The sequence below is a fragment of the Copadichromis virginalis genome, linkage group LG4 (genome assembly GCF_057382275.1).
Source record: "Copadichromis virginalis isolate Kocher_CV1m ecotype Utaka linkage group LG4, C_Virginalis_male_GT1.1, whole genome shotgun sequence".
Classification (NCBI taxonomy): Eukaryota; Metazoa; Chordata; class Actinopteri; order Cichliformes; family Cichlidae; genus Copadichromis; species Copadichromis virginalis.
In genome coordinates, this window is record NC_140621.1 from 32,774,981 (window position 1) to 32,795,921 (window position 20,941).

The 20,941-nt window shown below is 40.4% G+C and overlaps 1 protein-coding gene across 1 annotated transcript; it reads left to right on the top strand.

Annotated features, from left to right (window-relative positions):
• The first annotated feature begins 276 nt into the window (after positions 1-276).
• unm_sa1261 (un-named sa1261) lies at positions 277-19,973 on the top strand. The gene is made up of 4 exons (XM_085454989.1): positions 277-450; positions 13,159-13,386; positions 17,480-17,682; positions 18,885-19,973. Exons 2-4 carry the CDS (start codon positions 13,215-13,217, stop codon positions 19,704-19,706), a joined length of 1,197 nt encoding a protein of 398 aa, XP_085311115.1. The 5' UTR covers positions 277-450; positions 13,159-13,214; the 3' UTR covers positions 19,707-19,973.
• The last annotated feature ends 968 nt before the right edge of the window (positions 19,974-20,941 follow it).

Genomic DNA, 20,941 nt, shown 5'->3' on the forward strand with positions numbered 1-20,941 from the left:
ATGAAAAGCTGAAATGTTGTTTTATTCTATTAACTAATTATTATGGAAAATACAAATCTCACTGATTTAGTGGTCTGTAAAAAGTGCCTTTATAGGTTAAACGTATTGATAATGGTATCGGCGATTTATACAAAAATTTGCAGTATTGTAAACCACTACTGTTGACAGTTTTACATCTGAATTTTAATTCGGTCTAACGTGTAAATTCCTGCAATCCGGGAAGGCGTCACTGACGCTCTGTGCTCTGATTGGAGGTCAGAGGCGGTGGGCGGGGCCGCCGGCCGAGTGCGGAGACAATAGAGAGGGGCTCGGGAGACAGACCACGGCGGATGCACGGTGACAGACAGCAGCCGGTCCCCGCAGAGCCTTCACTCCCAGCCGGTCTCCTGAGTCGCTGAAGGATCCGAACGTTGTCTGAATGGACTGACAGCTTCCAGCACTTTGTCAACGGTAGGAGAAGATTTCGTTTTTCTCCCAGTAAAACCAGTTAACAGCTTACGAAACGCTGCTCGGTGTGTCTTTTCAAGCATTTAAAGCTCAGATTCAGCTTGAAAGTGATGCCTCACTGCTCTGAGGCAAAAGCACAACACTCCACGGCTGTTGTGTGTCTATGCACGGGCACTATATTGGGCTTTGCACTCTGAAAACAATGTATTCTAAATATACAGCTGTAAATCTAAAACAAAGTTCACCCAACCTGAGCAGAACAATAGAGCTGCTGTGAAGCTATTGTCTCAGAGCTACAATCTCTGGTATTGACTTTCCTCCCTCTACATTTACAGAGCAGATTTCTCGCCACAGACATGCTCATGTGCTGCACGCTGTCATGGATATAATGCATGCACGCTTTGTGTCTGCAGATCACATCCATAGTTGATCTCTTTGTGCTGCAGTTTTTATGTCTGAGTGTCTGTAAACAGTGTTACTGACTCCAGATCTGCATCAGGGATACAGACATGGGGATTTATGGTGTTAATGGAAGGTGATTAATCATCAGACGTGGTTCTGGTTCTGACATTTTAGATTTTTTTTTTCATGCAAAAATTGGACAGGCTTGCTAAACCCTAAGAATTCAGCATCTCAGATGACAAAGGTTCACCAGTGTGTTGACTTTGATGCTGATGCTTATCGGTATTTTCGTGCAAAGTTTATTTTTTGTCTGCATCCTCCCTGCTGAGGGCTCCTTCATCGCCTCGCTCTGGCTCCCATAAATCCATCGAGTTTAGAGGAATCTGAAACTTTGTGGGATTAATAGCCACGTCTTGTTACTAGTAGTGGATATATAATTGGCTGCAGCTCAACACGAGACGCCAAACTGCTTAAAAAATAATTTACGCCTACTTTCACAAGCATAGCCTCAATCATATGTCCAAATATAAACAAAGGGACACTTTTGGTGACGCTGATTTTACCTGTAAAACGCTAGCGTGCTGCTAACTCAAGCTGATTGGTCGCTTAAAGGTTTACAGGACACGCTCCCTCACCTTTTGCAAACGAAACACTGAAGCGGCTGGCTGGCACTTGGAGATGATTGAAATGGAAGTGGCGGTGATTCGTGGTGCTGTCGCAGAAAGGAATTTTGCGACAATCGAATCCCTAAAATTGTCTCTTTTGTCTCAGCTTCTTCTGTCCGAAGCACGATGAAAGCCCCCTGTGGAACCTGAAGTCCAGAGCGCAGGAGTTCTTGAGTGCCAGTTCCACACCTTCATCCACTCATGGGCTACAAGCTGCTTCTTTCATGTCGCTTTTAGCTTCTCAGATGACAGGATTTCTTCTTTCTGGTTTTGTTTGTATGTTTGTACAGACAAACACAAACACAACCAACACCCTTATTCAGGGCGTTATTAAACCTCTTATGGGTATTGATAAAACTATTTAAGGTTTCATTGACAAAGTAGCCCCACGTGAATGAGCTTTGAGTGTTTGTGTTGTTACAACAAGGACTTTAAAACATGGATGTAGTCACTGCCATAGATTTTTGGACTTCACACTTATTTGGAGCCAGAATATTGAGATAAGAGTGCAGAGTGCATACATCAGCTAAACCTGGTGAGCTTTCATAGCAAACTACAAACATAAACCTGAGCACTAGCATTCAGACACAGATGGTGAATAAAACACTAGATTTTCTTTTCACAGAAGCTGCAGCATAAACTTCCTGGATGGCCTGCACCACACAGCCCATAATATTTTATTTCACAGAAATATTTGTTAGTTCAGCCCTGCAGAGGAGACGTGAAAATAAAACCATGCACATCTCCTCGGCAGGCAGGAGGAAGACGGTTAGAGAATGTGAGATTAAATCAGACAAAGAGTGTACCGCTGCCTTCTGTTGCGTGGGGATCGCAGCAGCCGAAATGCTTTGGCAGTAAAGGAGAGCGCCCAGTGATGCGCTGCTGAGCGCGCAGGGACAAAGCCTCAGTGTTCGCAGGCGATGTAGGTCGAGCCGGTTAAAGCCGGCTGCTTTGATGTGCTGCACAGCTCCGTGAGCGCCGTGGGAGCGGACGGCCGAGCCTCGCCGGAGGCCGCCGCACAAGAGGACGCTGAACTCCAGCGCCGTGACGGCTGGCGTGATGCAGTCTGACTTCTGCAAACATTTCCAGAGGGACGAGCTGCTCACGGGGCAGAAGTAATCTCTCCGGTTTTGTTGCTTCTCAGTGAGCAGATTTAAAGAACAACAGTTCACACGTTAACATTAGATCAGTGGCGGTGAGCTGAATGACTGAGGATGGAGCTGAAAGGCCAACAACAACCAGCACAGAGAGGGGAAGAGTCAGCACTTTCCAGGGCTGATAAAGGGATAAGTCCGAGGGAGGATGAAAACTCTTTAGCTTTAGTAATATTTCTGTATGATTTCAAACTGATCTCACCCATACTTTTTGTGGCATCACTGAAGTAGACATCTGGTCTTTACTGATGTCTGAAGGTGCCGAGGATGTGGTTTGTACATCTTTCAGTCAGTAGGTACTCGTCTTCCAAATGACTCTTTACTCGTTGTGTAAAATGTAGCAGACCTGGACATGTGCAATTGTTATGAGATGATCAGTGCTGTTTGGAGTTTTAGCCAAGAGGCAAGAAAATCTGCAGTTTCACTAGCAACCACTTGAGGCTTCTCTAAAAGTGAGTCAATCCCCACAGACCCCACGTAAATGTCCAAAATCATCCATGTTCTAATGTCAACGAGCAAAGAGCAAAATGCAGAGTCCAGAACCCAATTAGTGATAACCACAGTGGTTACATCTGTCTTTTATAAATAGTGTGTGGTTTTAGCTCATAGCTGTCAGGTGTGGGTCTTTATATTATTCCTTTTGTCATAACCAAAAGCCAAAAATCTAAAAGCTGAAATGATTATTTCAGGATTTTATATACAACAAAAGAAATGTAGTAAATCCTCAGATTAGAGAAACTGAAACCAGGTGATAAGTTGACATTTTTAGAAGCAGTGTCATTTATTAGTTATGTAAGTGGTTGGTCATCTTTTCAGTAATTATAATCTGTATTAGGGCAGGGCAATATGGCCAAAAACATTTATCACGATATATATTTGAAAATTTGCGATAACTATATAACTGACGATATAATGCATGTGAGACTCCACAACTTTAAACTTAAAAGAGCTTATACACACACAATACGGTAACATTATGTTGAAGCACAGTACGTATCACTCCACGAGGCTACAGTAGCTGTAATGCTCCGACAATCCATCAAGCTGTGCGGCTTCGTAGCTTAGCAAAGTCGTACTGAAACATTTTTTTGACAGATTTTTAAGCGCCGCGTACCAAATTAAATCGGTTCGGTAATAACGGCGGCCCGCTAGCATGCTCTACCAAAAAATGTGCTTTGGTGTGTATCTGACGGACAAAAGCCAAACCAGTTCGACTGAAGTTGCAACATTTTTACAAACAAATTCTGGATCATCCGTTTCATTCAACGATCCACTTTCGCCCTTCTCATTCTCCGTCGCCGCCATGCTCTTTCTGCCATGTGCGCATGAAAACAAAGGCACTGCGCATGCGCGTTTTACCCATATTCTATCGTGATATTTGATTTTCTTATCATTGCCTAACATTGTATCGATATTACCGTGAACGGTATCTATATAGTAGCAAGAACCCACTGTACACACGGTTTTTGCCATGCCCACAGGGCTCGTTTGCTGTGCTTATGTATTCAAAAAATTTATGTATCATGTTATTCTTTATATCTTCAATATAGAGTCAGATGGCAAAAATGTCTTTTTACAAATGAAATTTGTTCCTAGATTTGTGTTAGAGGAAATCTTGACACGTTGTGATGGGTATTTTTGTTTGAGCTGCAGATAACCTGACAATCACTTCCTTATTTAAATAATCAGTTATTGTCGCGTTAAAAATGTTTTTATGAAGTGTTGTTCATCATCTGCCCTGGTGAGATCTTCTCTGGGTGGAATAGGTGATAATGAAACTGTCATTCTTCTGCTCTAAAAAGAAGAATTGAGATTTTTAAAAGCTGTGACATTCACAGTGTCTCACAGCAATAATTCATGTTTATCTTTTGTTACCAAAAGCCCAAACTCCCAGATTACTCCGTTTACAGTCATACCTGACAGAAGCAAGTCGACATGCTTAGCGTGAACCATCAAATGTATGGCATTTGTTCCTAAAATAGTCAATTTATGGCAATAAAAAGCTTACAGGTTGTGAACTGAGAGGAAGGGTCATCAGTAATGGCAAAAAGTCACCATTTTCTTACACTGATTGGCTGTTTTCTTTTAGTTGATTGATTGGACCTGTCGGTTCACAGAGTTCAGTGGACTCAGCTTGACAGACAATGACTGATGACCAACAGCAACCAGAAGACATTTCAGCCCATTAGAGCTCAAACTGAAGCTTTTTTGTAGCATTAATAAAATATACGGTAAACACAAGAAAAGCCCAAGGCTGCTGCTAATGATTGCTTGCGTTATTGATCACTGTAAAGACTTTAGTTATTCTGTCTGTTGAGAAAAGGCTCAAGGAGACGGCCTAAAATGTATTTTTAAAAATAAATTTTTTGGTCACCCCAAACATACTTTGGTCACTGTGAAATAGCTATAGGCAGTGGCAGAAAAACTAAACTGTTGTTGTTGTTTTTCAAAATGGCACATTATTAATCACCTTCTCCTTAAGTGAAGCCATTATTCTCTTTATGGAAAGCTTTTTATGCCTATTTTAAGTACATTAGCTCAGACAGTTAAGCTGCCAGACTGTCGCATCTCAAATCCCACGTGTTTCGTCTGGTCCTGGATTCTGAACATTGCAAGACCGAGGTTATTATCAGTCATTCTGTCAGGGTTCATGCTCTCTGCTTGTGCTGGTAAATACCAAACATTTCGTTTTGAGAACTTGAGTTTGTCTTCAGATTGTCTTCTATTTTTTTGTCTTTAAAGTGGAACAAGGTCCTCCATTAAAAAGGCTTGTAAAGCTTTACTCAGAACACATAATAAGAGCTTTGACACCTTAAAAAGCAGATAATTTGGTATTTTTGTTTTTGTGCTTGATCTCTCTCCAAACAAAGAATAAAACTATAAAAATACTGACACATGCTATTCCTCAACCTCCTAGTAGATGCACCTATCGTATAAATGTGAAAATCTGTGGTGATGTTTAAAAAGAAATTGACCTTTTAGTAGCTGCATCTACGGTATGAATGTTGAAATCCTGCATGATCTGGGTCCCGAGTTATCACATTGACAAACTTGGGTGTTCACGCTGCCTGAAAGATATGTCAAGGACTTTAGAACTGGGCACTTTCAGTGTAGTCACACTAGTTAGCGATTAGAAGTCTGCCATTGCTAAATTCTCATAGAGAACTGGCAAAACAATGTGAGAGATATGGATATTCATCAGAAACAACCAAAATAAAGAAAATACACCTCTAAACCTATTTAGAAATCTTTGAAAAGAGAACGCCTGGCGTCAGATGGAGGCAGCCTCTGGTGTGCTGTTGAGACTGTTACCAAGTCATCACCAAAGAATCCACCAGGGATGGGCTTCGCCAATCACTAATTAACCAACCAGTCATCCAACTTTATTATAGGCCTCTGTAGCATCAGTTATATCGGAAGTGGAGGATATCTCGTTACTGAACGAAAAGTTAACTGAAAGCTTTTTAAAAAATTCAGCGAGACTTTACTTTATCACTTAGTTGTGGTTATTTGTTTGTCATAGGCTAACAAACAATCAGATCAAGTATTTTTCCAAAGTATTTTTTTTTCTTGTTTCTTAATATATTTTTTTTTAAATGTCTACCTTTTTTTCCCCCAATAAGATTCCAAGATTAATTCCACCAGATGGTTGTGAGTAACAAACCATCTGCTGCGACATATTAATAAGTTACATGATGGTATTGCTCTTCTTTAATTTAACAACAGATTTAATTTCTTCCTGTCACCATATTATTGGCTAAATAGACCTGCTCATTGGTGCTTCCATCAGATCTTTTTCTTCTTCCATGTTCTAATCCACTTTTTAAAAACTCATGGTGGGATTTAGATTGGGATTATTTTATGAATTGTTACTTTGACAGCAGTCAGAATCCTTCACATGCTCTCCAGATAGGATTAAAGTCACTGACTGTAGCAGGAAATATTAAAATCCCCCTCTAGCATAAATCCCATACACTTTAATGCTCCACTTAGGCAAAGAGTATTTTAGAGATGAAGGCTAACATCAAACCTGTAACATACCCACTGCGCTAAGTGGGTTTATGTTCTGTACTTGTAACTGCTTTATTTAGCATGTTAGCATGCTAACATTTATTGATATAACGTGCACATGGGGCTGATGTGAGTCTTAATAGAACTGCAGGCTTTTTCTTCAATAGATTAGAATTATTCAAACTTCCAAAAACGGAATAGTTTGTACAACGAAGTTTAGAAGAATAAGACAAATCTTTATTTATTCATTTATTACATTTACTATAGTAGTGCAGTTCAAAGGCCCTGAGTAATAGTGAACGATAACATTTGGAGAAAGTCTTACAAAACTGAGAAATTATCACCAAAAGTTCTTGTTTTATGTTCTCAACTTCAGAGTTGGAGGAGTAACCAACAGGTATTTATCCACTTGTGTTGGAGTGACATAAATTTCAGCACCACAGGGGGAGCACAAGGTGGACATCGATAGTCCTGACAGTTTTTGGCACTCAATGACACCTCACCTCCAACCGACCGTGGCAGATGGCCGCCCCTCCCTGTTCCTGGTTCTGCCAGACGTTTCTTCCTGTTAAAAGGGAGTTTGTCCTTGTCACTTTCGCCAAAGTCCTTGTCTCATAGGGCTTAGTCTGATTGTTGGGGTTTCTCTGTGTTATTCTAGGGTCTTTACCATCGGCGTAACTTTGTGTTGAACATTGGGGGGGGGGTCAAGATGTCTGTCTAAATAAATAAACAAATCTAGCTAAATTCCCAAATGATTAAACATGCAACTATTTTGCTGGTAATACCTGAAATGAGTAAAGAAAATCAACAGCCTATATATGCAAGATAATTCATAATTTTATTGGGGGGGTTATTTTGGTTGAGTCGGATAATTGGGGGGGGGGGGGGGGGGTCATAACCCCCCCTGGAAATTACGCCTCTGGTCTTTACCTTACAATATTTAGCACCTTGAGGCAACTGTTGTTGTTATTTGGTGCTAGATAAAGAAAACTGAATTACATTGAACGTTGCAGACTTATAAAAACGAATCTCTGCTCAGATAAACATATAAATTGTACTAGTGGAGCTCAAAGTAAAGCAAAAACCTAAGAGGTCCTAAAGGTTAATAACTGTAGATATGTGTAGCGGTGCGCTTTCAAAAAAATGTTCTTGCTCTTTTGAGTGTACTGGGTACAAAAAGAAAACCACTGTGGTGGTTTATGTTATAATTGTTAGTAAATACCTTGAAATCTTTAAATGTATAAGACATAAAAGATTCTTCAGACTGTGAAGGAGGTCATCTAAAGCTCAGGGGTCTTTTCAAGTGTTTGGCCTGTTCGTTTAGTGTGTTTGAGCACAAATGTTAACCTTATGTGAACAGTCAGCAGCTCAGCAAAGGCGTTAGGATTCATCCTACAGACATCTTGGATATGTGCACCAAATTTCATTCCAGCCCATCAATAGCTGGAGAAATCTGGAGAAAGTCATGATGCTGCTGTTTCACCAGACGTTCACGAAGCAGACATCAGTTCTTCTTTTGTCTTTTATGTCCAAATCATCCCTGAATAGGTCATTTTTTTTTCCCCTCTTGTTTTTGGAAACTCTCTGAGGTATGAAAGATTTTTGTCGGGAGGAAGGCATAGAGTAAGATGGCAGCCTTTGTTCATAAATATTTTTTCAGCCTGGTGACGCATTGATTTCACATTACAAATGATTAATTGGGTGCCGATGTTTTGCAAGTCGATGCTGGCCTGAACACACACGAGGTGGCAGAGGCTGTTTTTCCTGCGGCACCGGGAGACCATTACTCAGCACTTCTGTCGAGTTTGTCAGGTTTACTCATCGTCACAGCGGCAATACTATTCTTCTTGTAAGTGATCAGTGGTCTCCTCGGATTACTCTTTAGATTACACCTTAGAAAACACAGAAGGAAGCTTCTGACTTTGTCTTTGGCTCAGGTTTTGTGGATCTTTGAGTTCAGGAACAAATCCTAAAACGAAGAAGAAATTTCAGCTTTAAATCTGTCCCTATGCAAACTAAATGTACCTATGGACTCAAACATCAACCATGTGTCCCAGTTAAAACTCTGGCACTCTCTACAAGCTCCAGCATTCCCAGCATTGAAACCAGACCCTTCAATAAATGTAGTCGGTTTGTTTTACTGTGAACGAGACATTATTAGAAACAAGAGTGTGACATTTTGGCAGTCCAAGAGAAGCTCGAGTTCTGCAGGGAACCGCTAGAAACACAAAGCATCGTCAGGCTGTAGCCATGGCAGCTGTGCCACCTTGCTGCTGCTGTTGCTGCAGGAAAATCAAAGGTCATTAAAACTCACAGCTTTCTGACTCTGTGCCACTCCAGCTTTCCATCAACAGGCGCTCTCACCGTTGGACTGCACCCACCTGCCAAGCGGCGCAAAAGACAGGTAACCTTATCAGGGCATAACAGACGTAAAGCAGACTGGTTGAATTCCAGCCGGGCTTTGTTTACCGACTGAAAGAATGATGGGAAGGCGGTCTCGCGCCGCTCATCAGAGGCAGACATGGCTCCTTGATGCCCTTGGGGGAGCAGTTACCCCTTAGACTTAGCGGGAGCGCCGGGAGCTGCAGCTAAAAAACGTTACACCTAATTAGCGGTGGTTGTGACTCCTTTCATCTCCGGGCTGTTTGATAGGACTTCAGTGTGAGAGCACGTGAGGAAGTGTTCACGCCCGGATAGCAGGAAGACACCGAGGGTGAAACATAATTAATGCATATATGTCAAAGTTGCTATGGTTAGGTAAACGTAACGATAGAAAGTAAAAGGATGGTGAGTTCTCTGCTTGATCTGACAACAAAATGCGTCTTTTGTAGAAGACCAGCATTCATATTTGGTCATTTGGTGACATCATTCGACTTGTTGTTGCCAGGTTTTAGTTTTCTAAATTCTCACAAAGTTTCTAGGAAATCAGCAGACCTGAATTAATGAATCATTGAGCCCAGAAATCAAGTACATGATTTAATTAACATGATTTTTTTTTCTTCTTAAATTTTAGTGGGCTAATTTTTAGTGAAAATACAAAGGAGGTGACTTTAATGTTTATTGCTAGTATTGCTCCCATGAGCAGTACTAGCTAACAGTATAATGGAGGATTATGGATAATAGAGTCCAGTAATCTAAAGTCAAGACAAAGTCCAGAAAAGGACAAAAACTAACAGTATAAAGCATAGATAAGAGCAGTTTTCCCAAAAATTAGGAGATTACTGTGGTGGGTTTTTGTTGTTTTGGTTCTTTTGTCTGATGCAAGCTTGTACATGGAGTACTTGTTATTTAAAAGAATGATTTGGTTTCACATAATAGCAGCAGTGTCAGTAATAACAATGGTTTTCTGGGCTCCTTTAATGCTCCAAATGAAAGTCTGAAACAGAACAGGTGTGTGGAAAAAACATTTACTGTCCTTTAACAAAAGGTCTCTGCAGTGTCTCTTTGTGCTGTGAAAATGTGTTTGACACACGAACAAAGAAGGGAGGCGCAAAGTGCTCCTCCTGGCATTATTTGATCATCCTGAAAGCAGAGGTGAGATGCTTCGTTCTCTTTGTGCATCTGGTCTCGTGTTCATTTACTGGGCCCTCGCTCTGACCCTGTGAACTGTACTGCTGGCTGAGCAGAAAGACTGTGCAAGAAAACGGCCATTATTTTGAAAAGGGCTCGAATTTTAATTAAAAATCTACCTACGTATCTAGCATGTAAAATTGAGATGCCCGAGTGTGTCTGTTTGCAGCTCTAAACACTCTCAGGCTGTCTCATCCTTTCTGTGCTTTATTGACCTTGTCAGAGGGATGCTGAGAGGACCGGTGATAGACAGCCAGTTGGCTCCTTTGGGTTCAGCTGAGTCCTCATTTTTATCAGCTTGTCGTACTTTAATGCTCAGCACATACTGTTTATTTCGAGGGCCATTTCCATCCTCCGCTGTCACTCCAACACAGCCGAGCTCACGGCTTCCTTTCACTGTTTTTTAACGCAGTGTTTTCAGCATGTCAGGGTTTCAGTTTTGAACATGCCAGTCCTGCTTTATTTAGCAGTAACAGAGGTTCTGAAGAAACAACAAGCACAGTTAAATACTACATTTTGTTCAAAGCACAGCCAGACTTATACTGTTAGCTTAAAAATTCAAGATATTCATCACTGATGTCAGTTTGAGTTTTTCTGTGTGTAACAGATTGATGCATTACTGAGATTTGGAGGCAAAGACATAAAACATAGTTGTGTAAGATGTAAGTAGGCTATGAGACTAAATTCACACCAAAAGTAAAATGTTGCTGTAACAATACTGTTTGATAATAAATTTCATACAGTTGGAAAGCCTGTTTATTTCCCCTTGAACGGTGCCGCATATGTACCCACAGCTGCTGCTCAACCCACAGTCATGGGTTGAGCAGCAGAGTTGAGTATGTGGGTTGAGCCCATGGAAAAACTTGCCAAAAATCGTGTTCTGTTCTCAACTCTTGTTCGGTGTCGTTTATATGATTGGACAATTGAAAGCTGAAGAAACGAGACACGTTACATGAAAAGTTCTATTCATGTAACAAACAACTCGGTGGAACGTGGAAGAACCCGACTCACCTACAAACACTCAACGTTTACGCTGAGCGGTCAGTGCAAACCGGAGACCTTCAAAGGCTCAACTTTCAAAGTAAGTTGCGCCTTTTGAGTCATGCTCACAGGATGACTTTTACTTTGAAGGTAAATGGTCTGTTTTTACAGTTTCACTACCACTTGGTGAGCAGTTGCAGACAAGTCGGCGTCTTTCAAAAATGAACAGAAAAAAAAATATGACATTAAATTCTCAGAAAAACATTTTTTCCTGTGGGTTGTTGTTGTGGTTTTTTGTTTTTGTTTTTTTTTGTTTTTTGTTTGTTTGTTTTTTTCCACAATAAAAACCACCCTGTGAAGCAGCAGGAAGTGTTGGGTTAATAAAGGCTGTTGTTTAATCCAGCTTGAGTACACTGCAAACACTGAAGCTGAGATCAGTGACATTAAAAAAAAATAAACGTCCCGGTTCACGTGCTGCATTTGTTTCAGTAAAGTAAATCTGCATTAATAGGCTTTTATTTACTCAAATCACAGTTTTACTCTCACTGTGTTTTTTCCAAGCGGACCATACTCTGTTGTTGTTTGGGTTCATTGTTTTCACACGCGTTACTTGAGTTTCTCGTACACATTTCCCCATCGTGCACACTCACACTGTAGATGGGAGCCAAGTGGGGACAGATGGACCCGAAACACAGGATGTGGCTAGCATCCCGTCTCCTTCAACACTTTCTCATCCCTGTTAATGAGACATGGTGCAATTCTGCTGGGCCATCAGGGCTGTGAAGTCTCCGCATTCATCCAGAGATCTGAAGTGTTGCTTGGTTCCCCTCGGCAGCAGAAGGAGCCGGAAGGCGAGACAGATTGGCTGAGTGAATGGCAGCAGGCGTGACGGAGAAGAAACACGTCAGTTCGGAATTAGACGTTCGTTAATGTGGAAAGATCGTTAATCAGCTGCAGAGGATCAGCCCTACAAATAGTAACACTTCTCTGCTCTCAGGGATGGACTCGTTCAATTAATTTTCTTCATTTTCTTTCATCAGTCAGCATCAAGACGTTGTGCCGGGGTTATATCGCCTATCTCACCCAAAGCTATTCAACTTGGATGTCTTTGCACAAGGTTAACAAAAAAGTTTGCTGCTCGGCGACTGAAGTTCTAGTTTTATTTAACACAAATAGAATAAAGTAGAAACAGAACTTCGGTGCAGGGAGATTTTCTGTTTTAACCTTGTGGCTGTAGTAATGACACGTGGTGCTTTTTCCATTATCAGTATTATCTATACAAAGCTAGTTATGTAAGAGTTAAAACCCTTTATAATCTAAAGCAAATGTCCTAAAATATTATTAGAGAACCAGATAATTAGATCATTTTTTTTTAAACAAACACTTGGCAACTAAGAACTACCTTTTAACAGGAAGGAGAGACATCTATATCATCTATATAAACATTTTAATCTTGCAAGGATGCTAATTTACCTTCATTTACCAAACTTGCATCATTTTGTGTCTTTTGTATACTGAATACAACGTGAATTTGTGTCTGATGCATTATTTGTGCCAATTTTAGTTTCTGTTTAGACTTTGAAGGTAACTGAGCTGTGTGAATAACGAACCTCTGTCTGCATCTGCATATATTAAATGGGCTTTGATAGAAAAATTCCCACCTTTTGTTCTTCGATTATGCTCTTTATTGCTATGAGGAGCTGTGATCTTAGAAACTATATTTTCTCAAAGTAAGAACACAGTGTAAAGATTACATAACGGTTCACTGGCCTGGACTCAAAGCGTTTTCACTTTCCCTTTGATACCAGTACAGTACACACATGCAGTACAAGATATGCTTTGCAAAGCAGTGGTGTATAGTTTAGGAATGCAGCCATGGGTGGATAAGTTCCCTCACAGTAAACCTCGTCTTCCTTCCTGCTCTCCAGGAAAATCCATCTCCAGACCAGCCCTCGGCCCCCCTTGCCCCGTCCCTTTAACCAATATGAACTCCTTGCCTCATGGCTCCCGTGCCTCCATCGACATCCTGGAGGAGCTCCAGCTGATTGCTGCACAGAATCTGGAAAAACTGGACATCAACAAGTACTATGAGATCATCCGTGAGCTGGGAAAGGGCACCTATGGAAAGGTGGACCTGGTCATCCACAAAATCAGAGGTATTAACTGTGGCTGCTACTGTAAAGAACAAAAAATTGTATTAATATCTACAGAACAAACCAAAATAAACAACTGGTTGATGCAAGTTTACCACATTTCAAACAAGACAAACATAAAATCCTGGTGGCCATAAATTTTAAAGAAATCACTTTAAATATAATTTCGACTAATAAATGTTTCTGTTTTTTTTTTTTTTATATATTAAGTAAATTTTTGCATTCTTACCATAAAACACGACCATATTGGTAGTAACAGTGAAATATGGAAGAACAGGTTGTTGGGGGGGGGGGGGTTCCTGTCAACAGACTCTAAATGGCAAAGTATCTGAATTTTTATTTATTTTGTTTTCCAAAATACAAATTGCATAGAGCACAAGGAAAAGCTTTTAAATGGTGTACCCATGTTGGTACTCTGGGCAGCTGCCTGTAGTGATCAAGTAACTCAGTGTCATTTTAAAACAAATCCATTTACAATAATTTTTAAGACAAATTAATAATGTAAAGGTTTTTGTTTGTTTTTGTTTGTTTTCTTGCTCTTGGGGTTAATAGTCAGTTGTACTTGCATTTATTAACTTCTTGGTATTTTTGTCTAAATTTTATTGAACAAAAATACCAAAAGCTTTTCAATAAATAAAAATAACAAAACAGTAAATGGAATATATTTGAATTTCCTAATTCAAATGGCTTTTTAGTTTGGGATCTGCATTAGCATTAACTTCATGATGTAGTGTCAATTAAATAAATTATCATTAGTTTCATTGGCTAGCTAGCTGTAGCTAATAAATGCCATGATGGTTGTTTTTAGCCAGAAAGATGGCTATGATCTTTTTTCCATGTAAGTAAATTTCCTCCTTTTTTTTTTCACATCTGTTTCATCCTCATCTTGCATAAGAGGAAAAATGAACCAGAAGGTAAAGCCCATGAAGACAGTTTTCTTTTTGAAATTCAGATCCATCGCTTCTTCTGGGGAGAGGAGATTTTCTGAGAAATTCATTTGCCCACAAAATAAGCAGATCTGCAGGGTTGCACTTGCAGGAAATGAGATGTTGTCCTCATTTGTGGCCCTGTTTTGTGACTCAGAGTAATAACACAGTCTAATATGAAAGCAGCTCTCGAGTCAGATGACGGCGTGTTTGTGAAGGTAAAGTACTTCTGCTCACGACTGAAGTGTTTACTTTCAAAAAAGCCAAATTGGAGGTACTGGAGGTCGCTTTCTTGCAGGGATTTTTAGCCCAGGTCGAGATCCAAACTGCCTCAATTCACCACTTAACTGACTGAAAATCTGTTTAACCTTTTCACATTAAAATCCAAATTGTTGCCCATCTGTTCTCAGCCTCTTAATAGTCTTTTTTTTTATGGAGTCACAAAGCCTCTGCTTCACTGCCTATTTCAAGTAGCAGCAGACTCTTGGAGTGACAAATGGTGACCTTTTCAAGCCATTTGAGGTGTGCCGTTAATGGATTTATAAAAAATGTTATATACCTTTTGGTTTCATAATTTGGTAGTGAACCGCCAGCTTCTTCCCAGAGCCGTTAATAAGTGTAGCTTAAATTATCTGACCTTCAGTGTGGAGCAGAAAATCAGGCTACCTGTGGAAATGGATGGACTGAAGGTATAACATTTAACCTTTTTACTTTCTTTTTTTTAAATGAACAAACTCAAGTGTTTCATCCCCAGATGTTTCTGCGACATGTGTAGAACTTGCGAGTTTTTTTTATCCCTTTAGCGACATTTTAAGCAGTCACATGCAGTCTGAAATGCATTTTGTATTTCGAAGTTAAAACTCAATTAAAACCTTAAAAGGTTGTTTTCACAATATCTTATTAATTCAATTCAAATGTCTGTTTCTCTTTGTCATCCTTTTTGATGAATTTGAAATTTGAGTATGTCAATCATTGTTTTTATTTTTCTGTATTTCGTATGTATAAGTACTGATGGTGTAAATGAATCTGTGATATGTCAAAGCTTGTTAATTTAATCTTATCACAATAGCAAAGTTCTGACAGTTTACCGAAGTGGATCGTTAAAAATTTTATTCATTTATTCTTTTTTTGTTCTTTATTTTATTTTATTTTTTTAGATCAAACTTTGAGCAGTTAAAGTCAAATGAGATAAAAATACGGTAACACGGCCAATCAGAGTAGAAGTGGTTGGTTTCAGTGAAAGGATGAAGTGATGGCTGCACAAGTATAAAATAAATAAGGATTATTTTGAACTGGATGTATCTGGAAATGTGTAACTGATGCCAGTTATGAATTATTTACTTATAATTTTAATCACAGTTAAATAACATTAGACATAATAGTCTAATAAAGTCTTAAAAAATGTTTTTCTATCAGTGGTTTGAGATTTGAATAATATGGCAAATTCTATTAACATTATTTTCTATGTATTATTATAATATTTATTTTCAAAAATGTGCTAGCTATATTGGACTGACTCACTTACATAGATTGAATAGTAAAGTATGTAAGCAGAGATTCAAAATGAGAAGGTATATTTCAGTGTGATAGTGACAAACTAGAAACTTAGATTAGGTTATAGAACATCTGTTTTTTAAATCGCCAGTTGCCAAAACAATAGGTTTATATTTACATGAGCAGTATATTTACCTGATGATGAGTTTGTTGTTATGTAAAACTGTAAGTAAGTCACGGTTTCAGAGGAAAACAACCCCAACATCTTTGATGTTTTGTTCAGGGACTCGATTGTTCAGTGGGGTAGATTTATTTCGCCCTAAATATAGGTTATATTTAGTTTCTGCTCTAAAACTCTCAGTCGTAGCTCAACAGGAATCAGCCGAGTCTCCCTGAACAGATGTTGTTTATTTTTGCAGCTTAGCCATCAGGATCTTTTACAAAGCAACTAAACATGATGAAATTCCTGCAGACGACCTGCTGTTGTTGGAATCGGTGCAAATCAGACATGTTGGCGCTGCACAGCCAGGAAGCTGCATTTATTATACTTCAGTCCTGTAGTAATGTTACTAGACAACCTGCTGGTTATTGGGTTTGGTGTTCACTGCAATTAAACATCTGCAAACCCATTTAAAGTGAAATAAAAAGGGTTTTTTTTTTTTAAAGTCTAGTAACATTTTCTCTTATCAAAGTAATGAAATAATACACTGCAAACAAGAACACATTTTTATGTTTAAGCTAGCACTTTATCATATTTAACTGCTGTTTGAGTTCTTATCAATTCATTTACTTCCTTCAAATGCATCAGGATAGGTTGGCAGAGTAAAAGGATGGACGGTGCTTGTGAAAGACCTCCAGTGGACATCTTTGTAAATATGACTCTTTAAATTATTTTAGATATGATGGAAAGACCTTTGAGAGAATGAACATTTTCTCAAATAGCTGTTTCATGGATCATGACAATCTCACGAACTGTGGTTAGATTCTGTTGATCTTTTCTGTACAGTCTGTGGTGGCACAAAGTGTTGCTACCAAGAATACCTTTTAATTTATTTCTTTTTAAACCGTGTCACCGACTAACAGAAAATCCCCCTCGACCTTTCTAAAGTGGCTGGATGCTGTAAGAAGCACAAAGCACTTTAGGAGAGCTGATCCGGTGGTATTGGAGAAGTCTCTGCTGACACGCTGCCTGTTGGAGGGGAAATTATAAGCAGACATGGCAGCCGTCCAGGTTATTGTCTGGGGGGTTTTCCCCTCAGCGTTCAGATTATCAGATTAGTCCTGGGAATTCATGTCCCCTCGGTGCTTCTCTTGTTCTCGGCCACTGAGCGGAGGTGAGGCGGCTGAAGACAACGTGCTGTCGTGCAAGTTTTACATTACATTTCCATCTGTAAACGACGCTTTCTGCAAAACTTTAAACATGAAAGCAGCGTCATCCTGCTCACACAGTGCAAATATAACTACTGCAGCAGAGGATTTTAAATACTTAAAGCATAAATCATCAGGATTTGACTCTGTCGAGATTTTAATTATTCATCAAATTGTTTTAATTAAGTTTCTTGGAAGCAATTAGACAGCTGTGAAATAAATCCCTAAACACTTTAATGGGGTGCAAAAGAACAAGAAAGGAGGAGTGAGACTGGAGGTTATGTAACCGGTCCTGTCCTCGTTTTCAGGCACGAAAATGGCGCTAAAGTTTCTGAAGAAAAAGACCACCAAGCTGAAGAGCTTCCTGAGAGAGTACAGCATCTCCCTCTACCTGTCGCCCTGCCCGTTCATCATCAACATGTACGGGATCGCCTTCGAAACCGACGACTACTACATCTTTGCTCAGGAGTACGCGCAGGCGGGAGATCTGTTTGACATCATCCCTCCACAGGTGAGAGCTTAGCCATTCCTGTAGTTTAACAAATAAGCTGCTCCAAATCCTAAGGAGCCAGGTCAGGCGTTTCAGACATGTCCGACTGGGAGGAGATGCCGGGCAGACCCAAGTTGTATTGAGAACACCTCAATATTCCCCTGGAAGAGTGAGAAGCACAGCAGGGGTGGCCGACTGCTGCCGACACGATCCAGACCTGGATAAGAAATCTGAGTGGATGGATGGTTTCTATATTTGATGTAGGTTTATTCAAATAATCCAGATGATTATCCCTTAATCCTCCTTGAAACTGAAAAGCCCCAGCTGCATACATGCTGCAAATTACACATTGGCATTCAGTCCCGACAGCGCTCGGGGTCCTCTTTTTGTGCCAAAACACGAAAATTCACAGACTAAAATGTAAAGCATTATTAAAATAAAAGGCCGTCAGAGAGAAATATTTTATGTGTTTGCTAAAGAGGTTTTTATAGTGCCAAGACCTAAATGAGACGACCTTAAAAAGACATTCTGTAAATTCCCGTCTGTAGTTAACGAACCTTACACCCTGCAAACAGAATCCAGTGAATCCATCAGTATGAATTTATGTCCAGAATATCTGTTTTGTATTGAAAACTGATGGTAAAAACTGGCCCGTCTGTACTTTATGCTGGTCTATTGTGTCCCGGGAAATGGTGTAAAAGATGTAGATGCCGTGACGTCACGTTTTGCCTCGAAATGAGTGTTCTTGTCGTCAGCAGCCAGCACTCTGCTTCCTGTTTACACTGGCCAAACATGAGCCCAGTGTAAAAGGTCACTATGATGAGCATTTACATAGATGTGTTTGTATAAAGGGAGATTATATCTAAAACTGTGTTAAAGAGCTTTTACCACAGTTAATGGGGATTTAATCTAACGTGACCTACTGCTAATATAGTAGATCGCAGGAAGTGCAGATGTTATCTTGAGGGGAAAAGGAAACGCAAGCACCACCTTTATTGTGTCATCTACAACTGGTTTCATGTTTTTCTATGAGTTATGTAATGTTCAGTTCCCAAAACACAATGTGGGCAGCTTCTCAGGATGCATGGCGCCAGTAAGAAAGTGGTAAGTATGAGGTTTGTTAAAGCAAGATTCAGATCCTCTGAACTTTGTCCCATTTATATGGACCTAAACTTCAGTTTCATGTACACGACCTTCTCCTACTCCTCTTGTTCTCTGTTCAGGTGGGACTTCCTGAGGCGGTGGCGAAGCGCTGCGTGCACCAGGTAGCCATTGCTCTTGACTACCTGCACTGCAAGAAGCTGGTGCATCGTGACATCAAACCCGAGAACGTCCTCATTTTTGACCGAGAGTGCAGAAAGGTTAAGCTGTCAGACTTCGGCATGACACGACGCGCCGGATCACCAGTGAAGCGCGTGAGCGGAACCATCCCGTACACGGCACCGGAGCTGTGCGACACTTCCCGACATGAGGGGTTCTGCGTGGATTACAGCACAGACGTGTGGGCATTCGGGGTGCTGCTCTTCTGCATGCTGACAGGAAACTTCCCCTGGGAGAAGGCCATGCCCAATGATGCCTTCTACGAGGAGTTTGTCCGCTGGCAACGCCGTCGGACCGCCGCCGTGCCGTCGCAGTGGCGCCGCTTCACCGATGAAGCCTTGCGAATGTTTCGTAGGCTCCTTTCCATCGAGCAGGATCGCCGCTGCTCTGTCAAAGAAGTCTTCAGTTACTTCAACCAGTGCTGGATGCTGGATACCGAGAACGGGAACTGTAATGGCAGCAGCGGGGCTTTGGCGAGTAGCGCGCCTCCTCTGGACATCAGCTCATCGTCATCAGAAGAGGACGTACTCGTGGACAGACTGAAGCAACAGAGCCTGTCGCCTGCCTGCGTGGCGGCAAAGGGAGGGATCATGATGGACACCCAGTACTCCTCCATGTCCACCAACAGCTCGCCGTCCTCCACCGGCAGCTACGAGCGAGTCAACAGAGAGAACAACGAAAGAGGGCGCATCCTGGTGACCACGCCCATTGAGATCTGCGTGTAGAGACGGCGCAGCGCTGCCTTCGTGCTACCTGCTCACGCGTGTGTGCTGACGAAAAAGATTTCTCCGAGCGGGAGAAAGAGGTGCGGCGAGCGATGTTTGGCATCGGGAAACGAACGACAGTCTGACGTATGTTGTAGCTTTGTCGTGGATTTGCTCATTTCTGATGAAGATGAACTCTGAGGAAATGACCCGCGACACTCACACAGCTGTAGCTTCCTGTGTGTGGTTTCAGTTACAGGATTAAAAAAAAAAAAAAAACCAAGAAAAGCTGAGGACAGGAAAACAAAGAAAAGCAAACATAATCCACAAGCAATAGGTTAAAAAAATAAAGAAAGAAAAGAGAAACTGAAGAAGACGACGAACATGGTTTGTGTGTAACGAGACCGTGACTTTGTGTTTAACGTGCTAGTTATGTTCACATTTGGTAGATTTGTTCATGTAAAGCGTTTTTTATTTGAAGTTAATTTATTTATTTATGTCACATAAATTTATTTAGTATTTATTTTATCAAGTGGGACCACAGAGCTGAAGATTGTTTTGTTCTTTTTTTTTTTTCTTTTTTTTTTCCCCTATGAGAAATAAAAAAATTAATTTTCAGCTACAACAAAAAGAAGAATTGTAGAAGCAGGTGGATTTTCCAGGCCAATGAAAACGTTCACCACAAGGTGGCAGTGTGGTGAATGTTTTTGCATTCTATTTCTGTTTTTTTTTTTTAAATTATTATTATTTTGTATTTTGCTGAAAGACTCCTTCAAATCAAAAATTTTCTTGTCTCGAGTCCCCCCCCCCCCAACACAAATGAGCTAAGACTAGCTTAAATAACATTGAAATAGCTCGTGTTAGCAGGATGCTACACTGGCTTACTGCATCACTTTGTGGTTCAAAGTGGTATTACATTAAAGTACCGCCTTGTTTAAACAGTACAAAGAAAGCTTGGACATTATGCCGTAGCTGTTTTTCTGTTCGTCCAATTCTTTTGGTTTTAATTTTAGAAGCTTTTAATGTGTTTCTACAAAATTACCTTAAAGTGGCCATGATGTTGTGACCGCTCATAGAATATTTAAGGTTTTGTTTTTGTTTGTTTTTTTTGTTTTTGTTTTTTTCCCCCATGTTTTCTCATGATTCCCAACAAGCTGTACAGTAGTCAACTTTAGCCTACCCCCATTATTTTGAAGTAATCTAAATGCACACTTTTTATGGTCTGTCAAAGATTATCTGCTAATATTATCAAATAA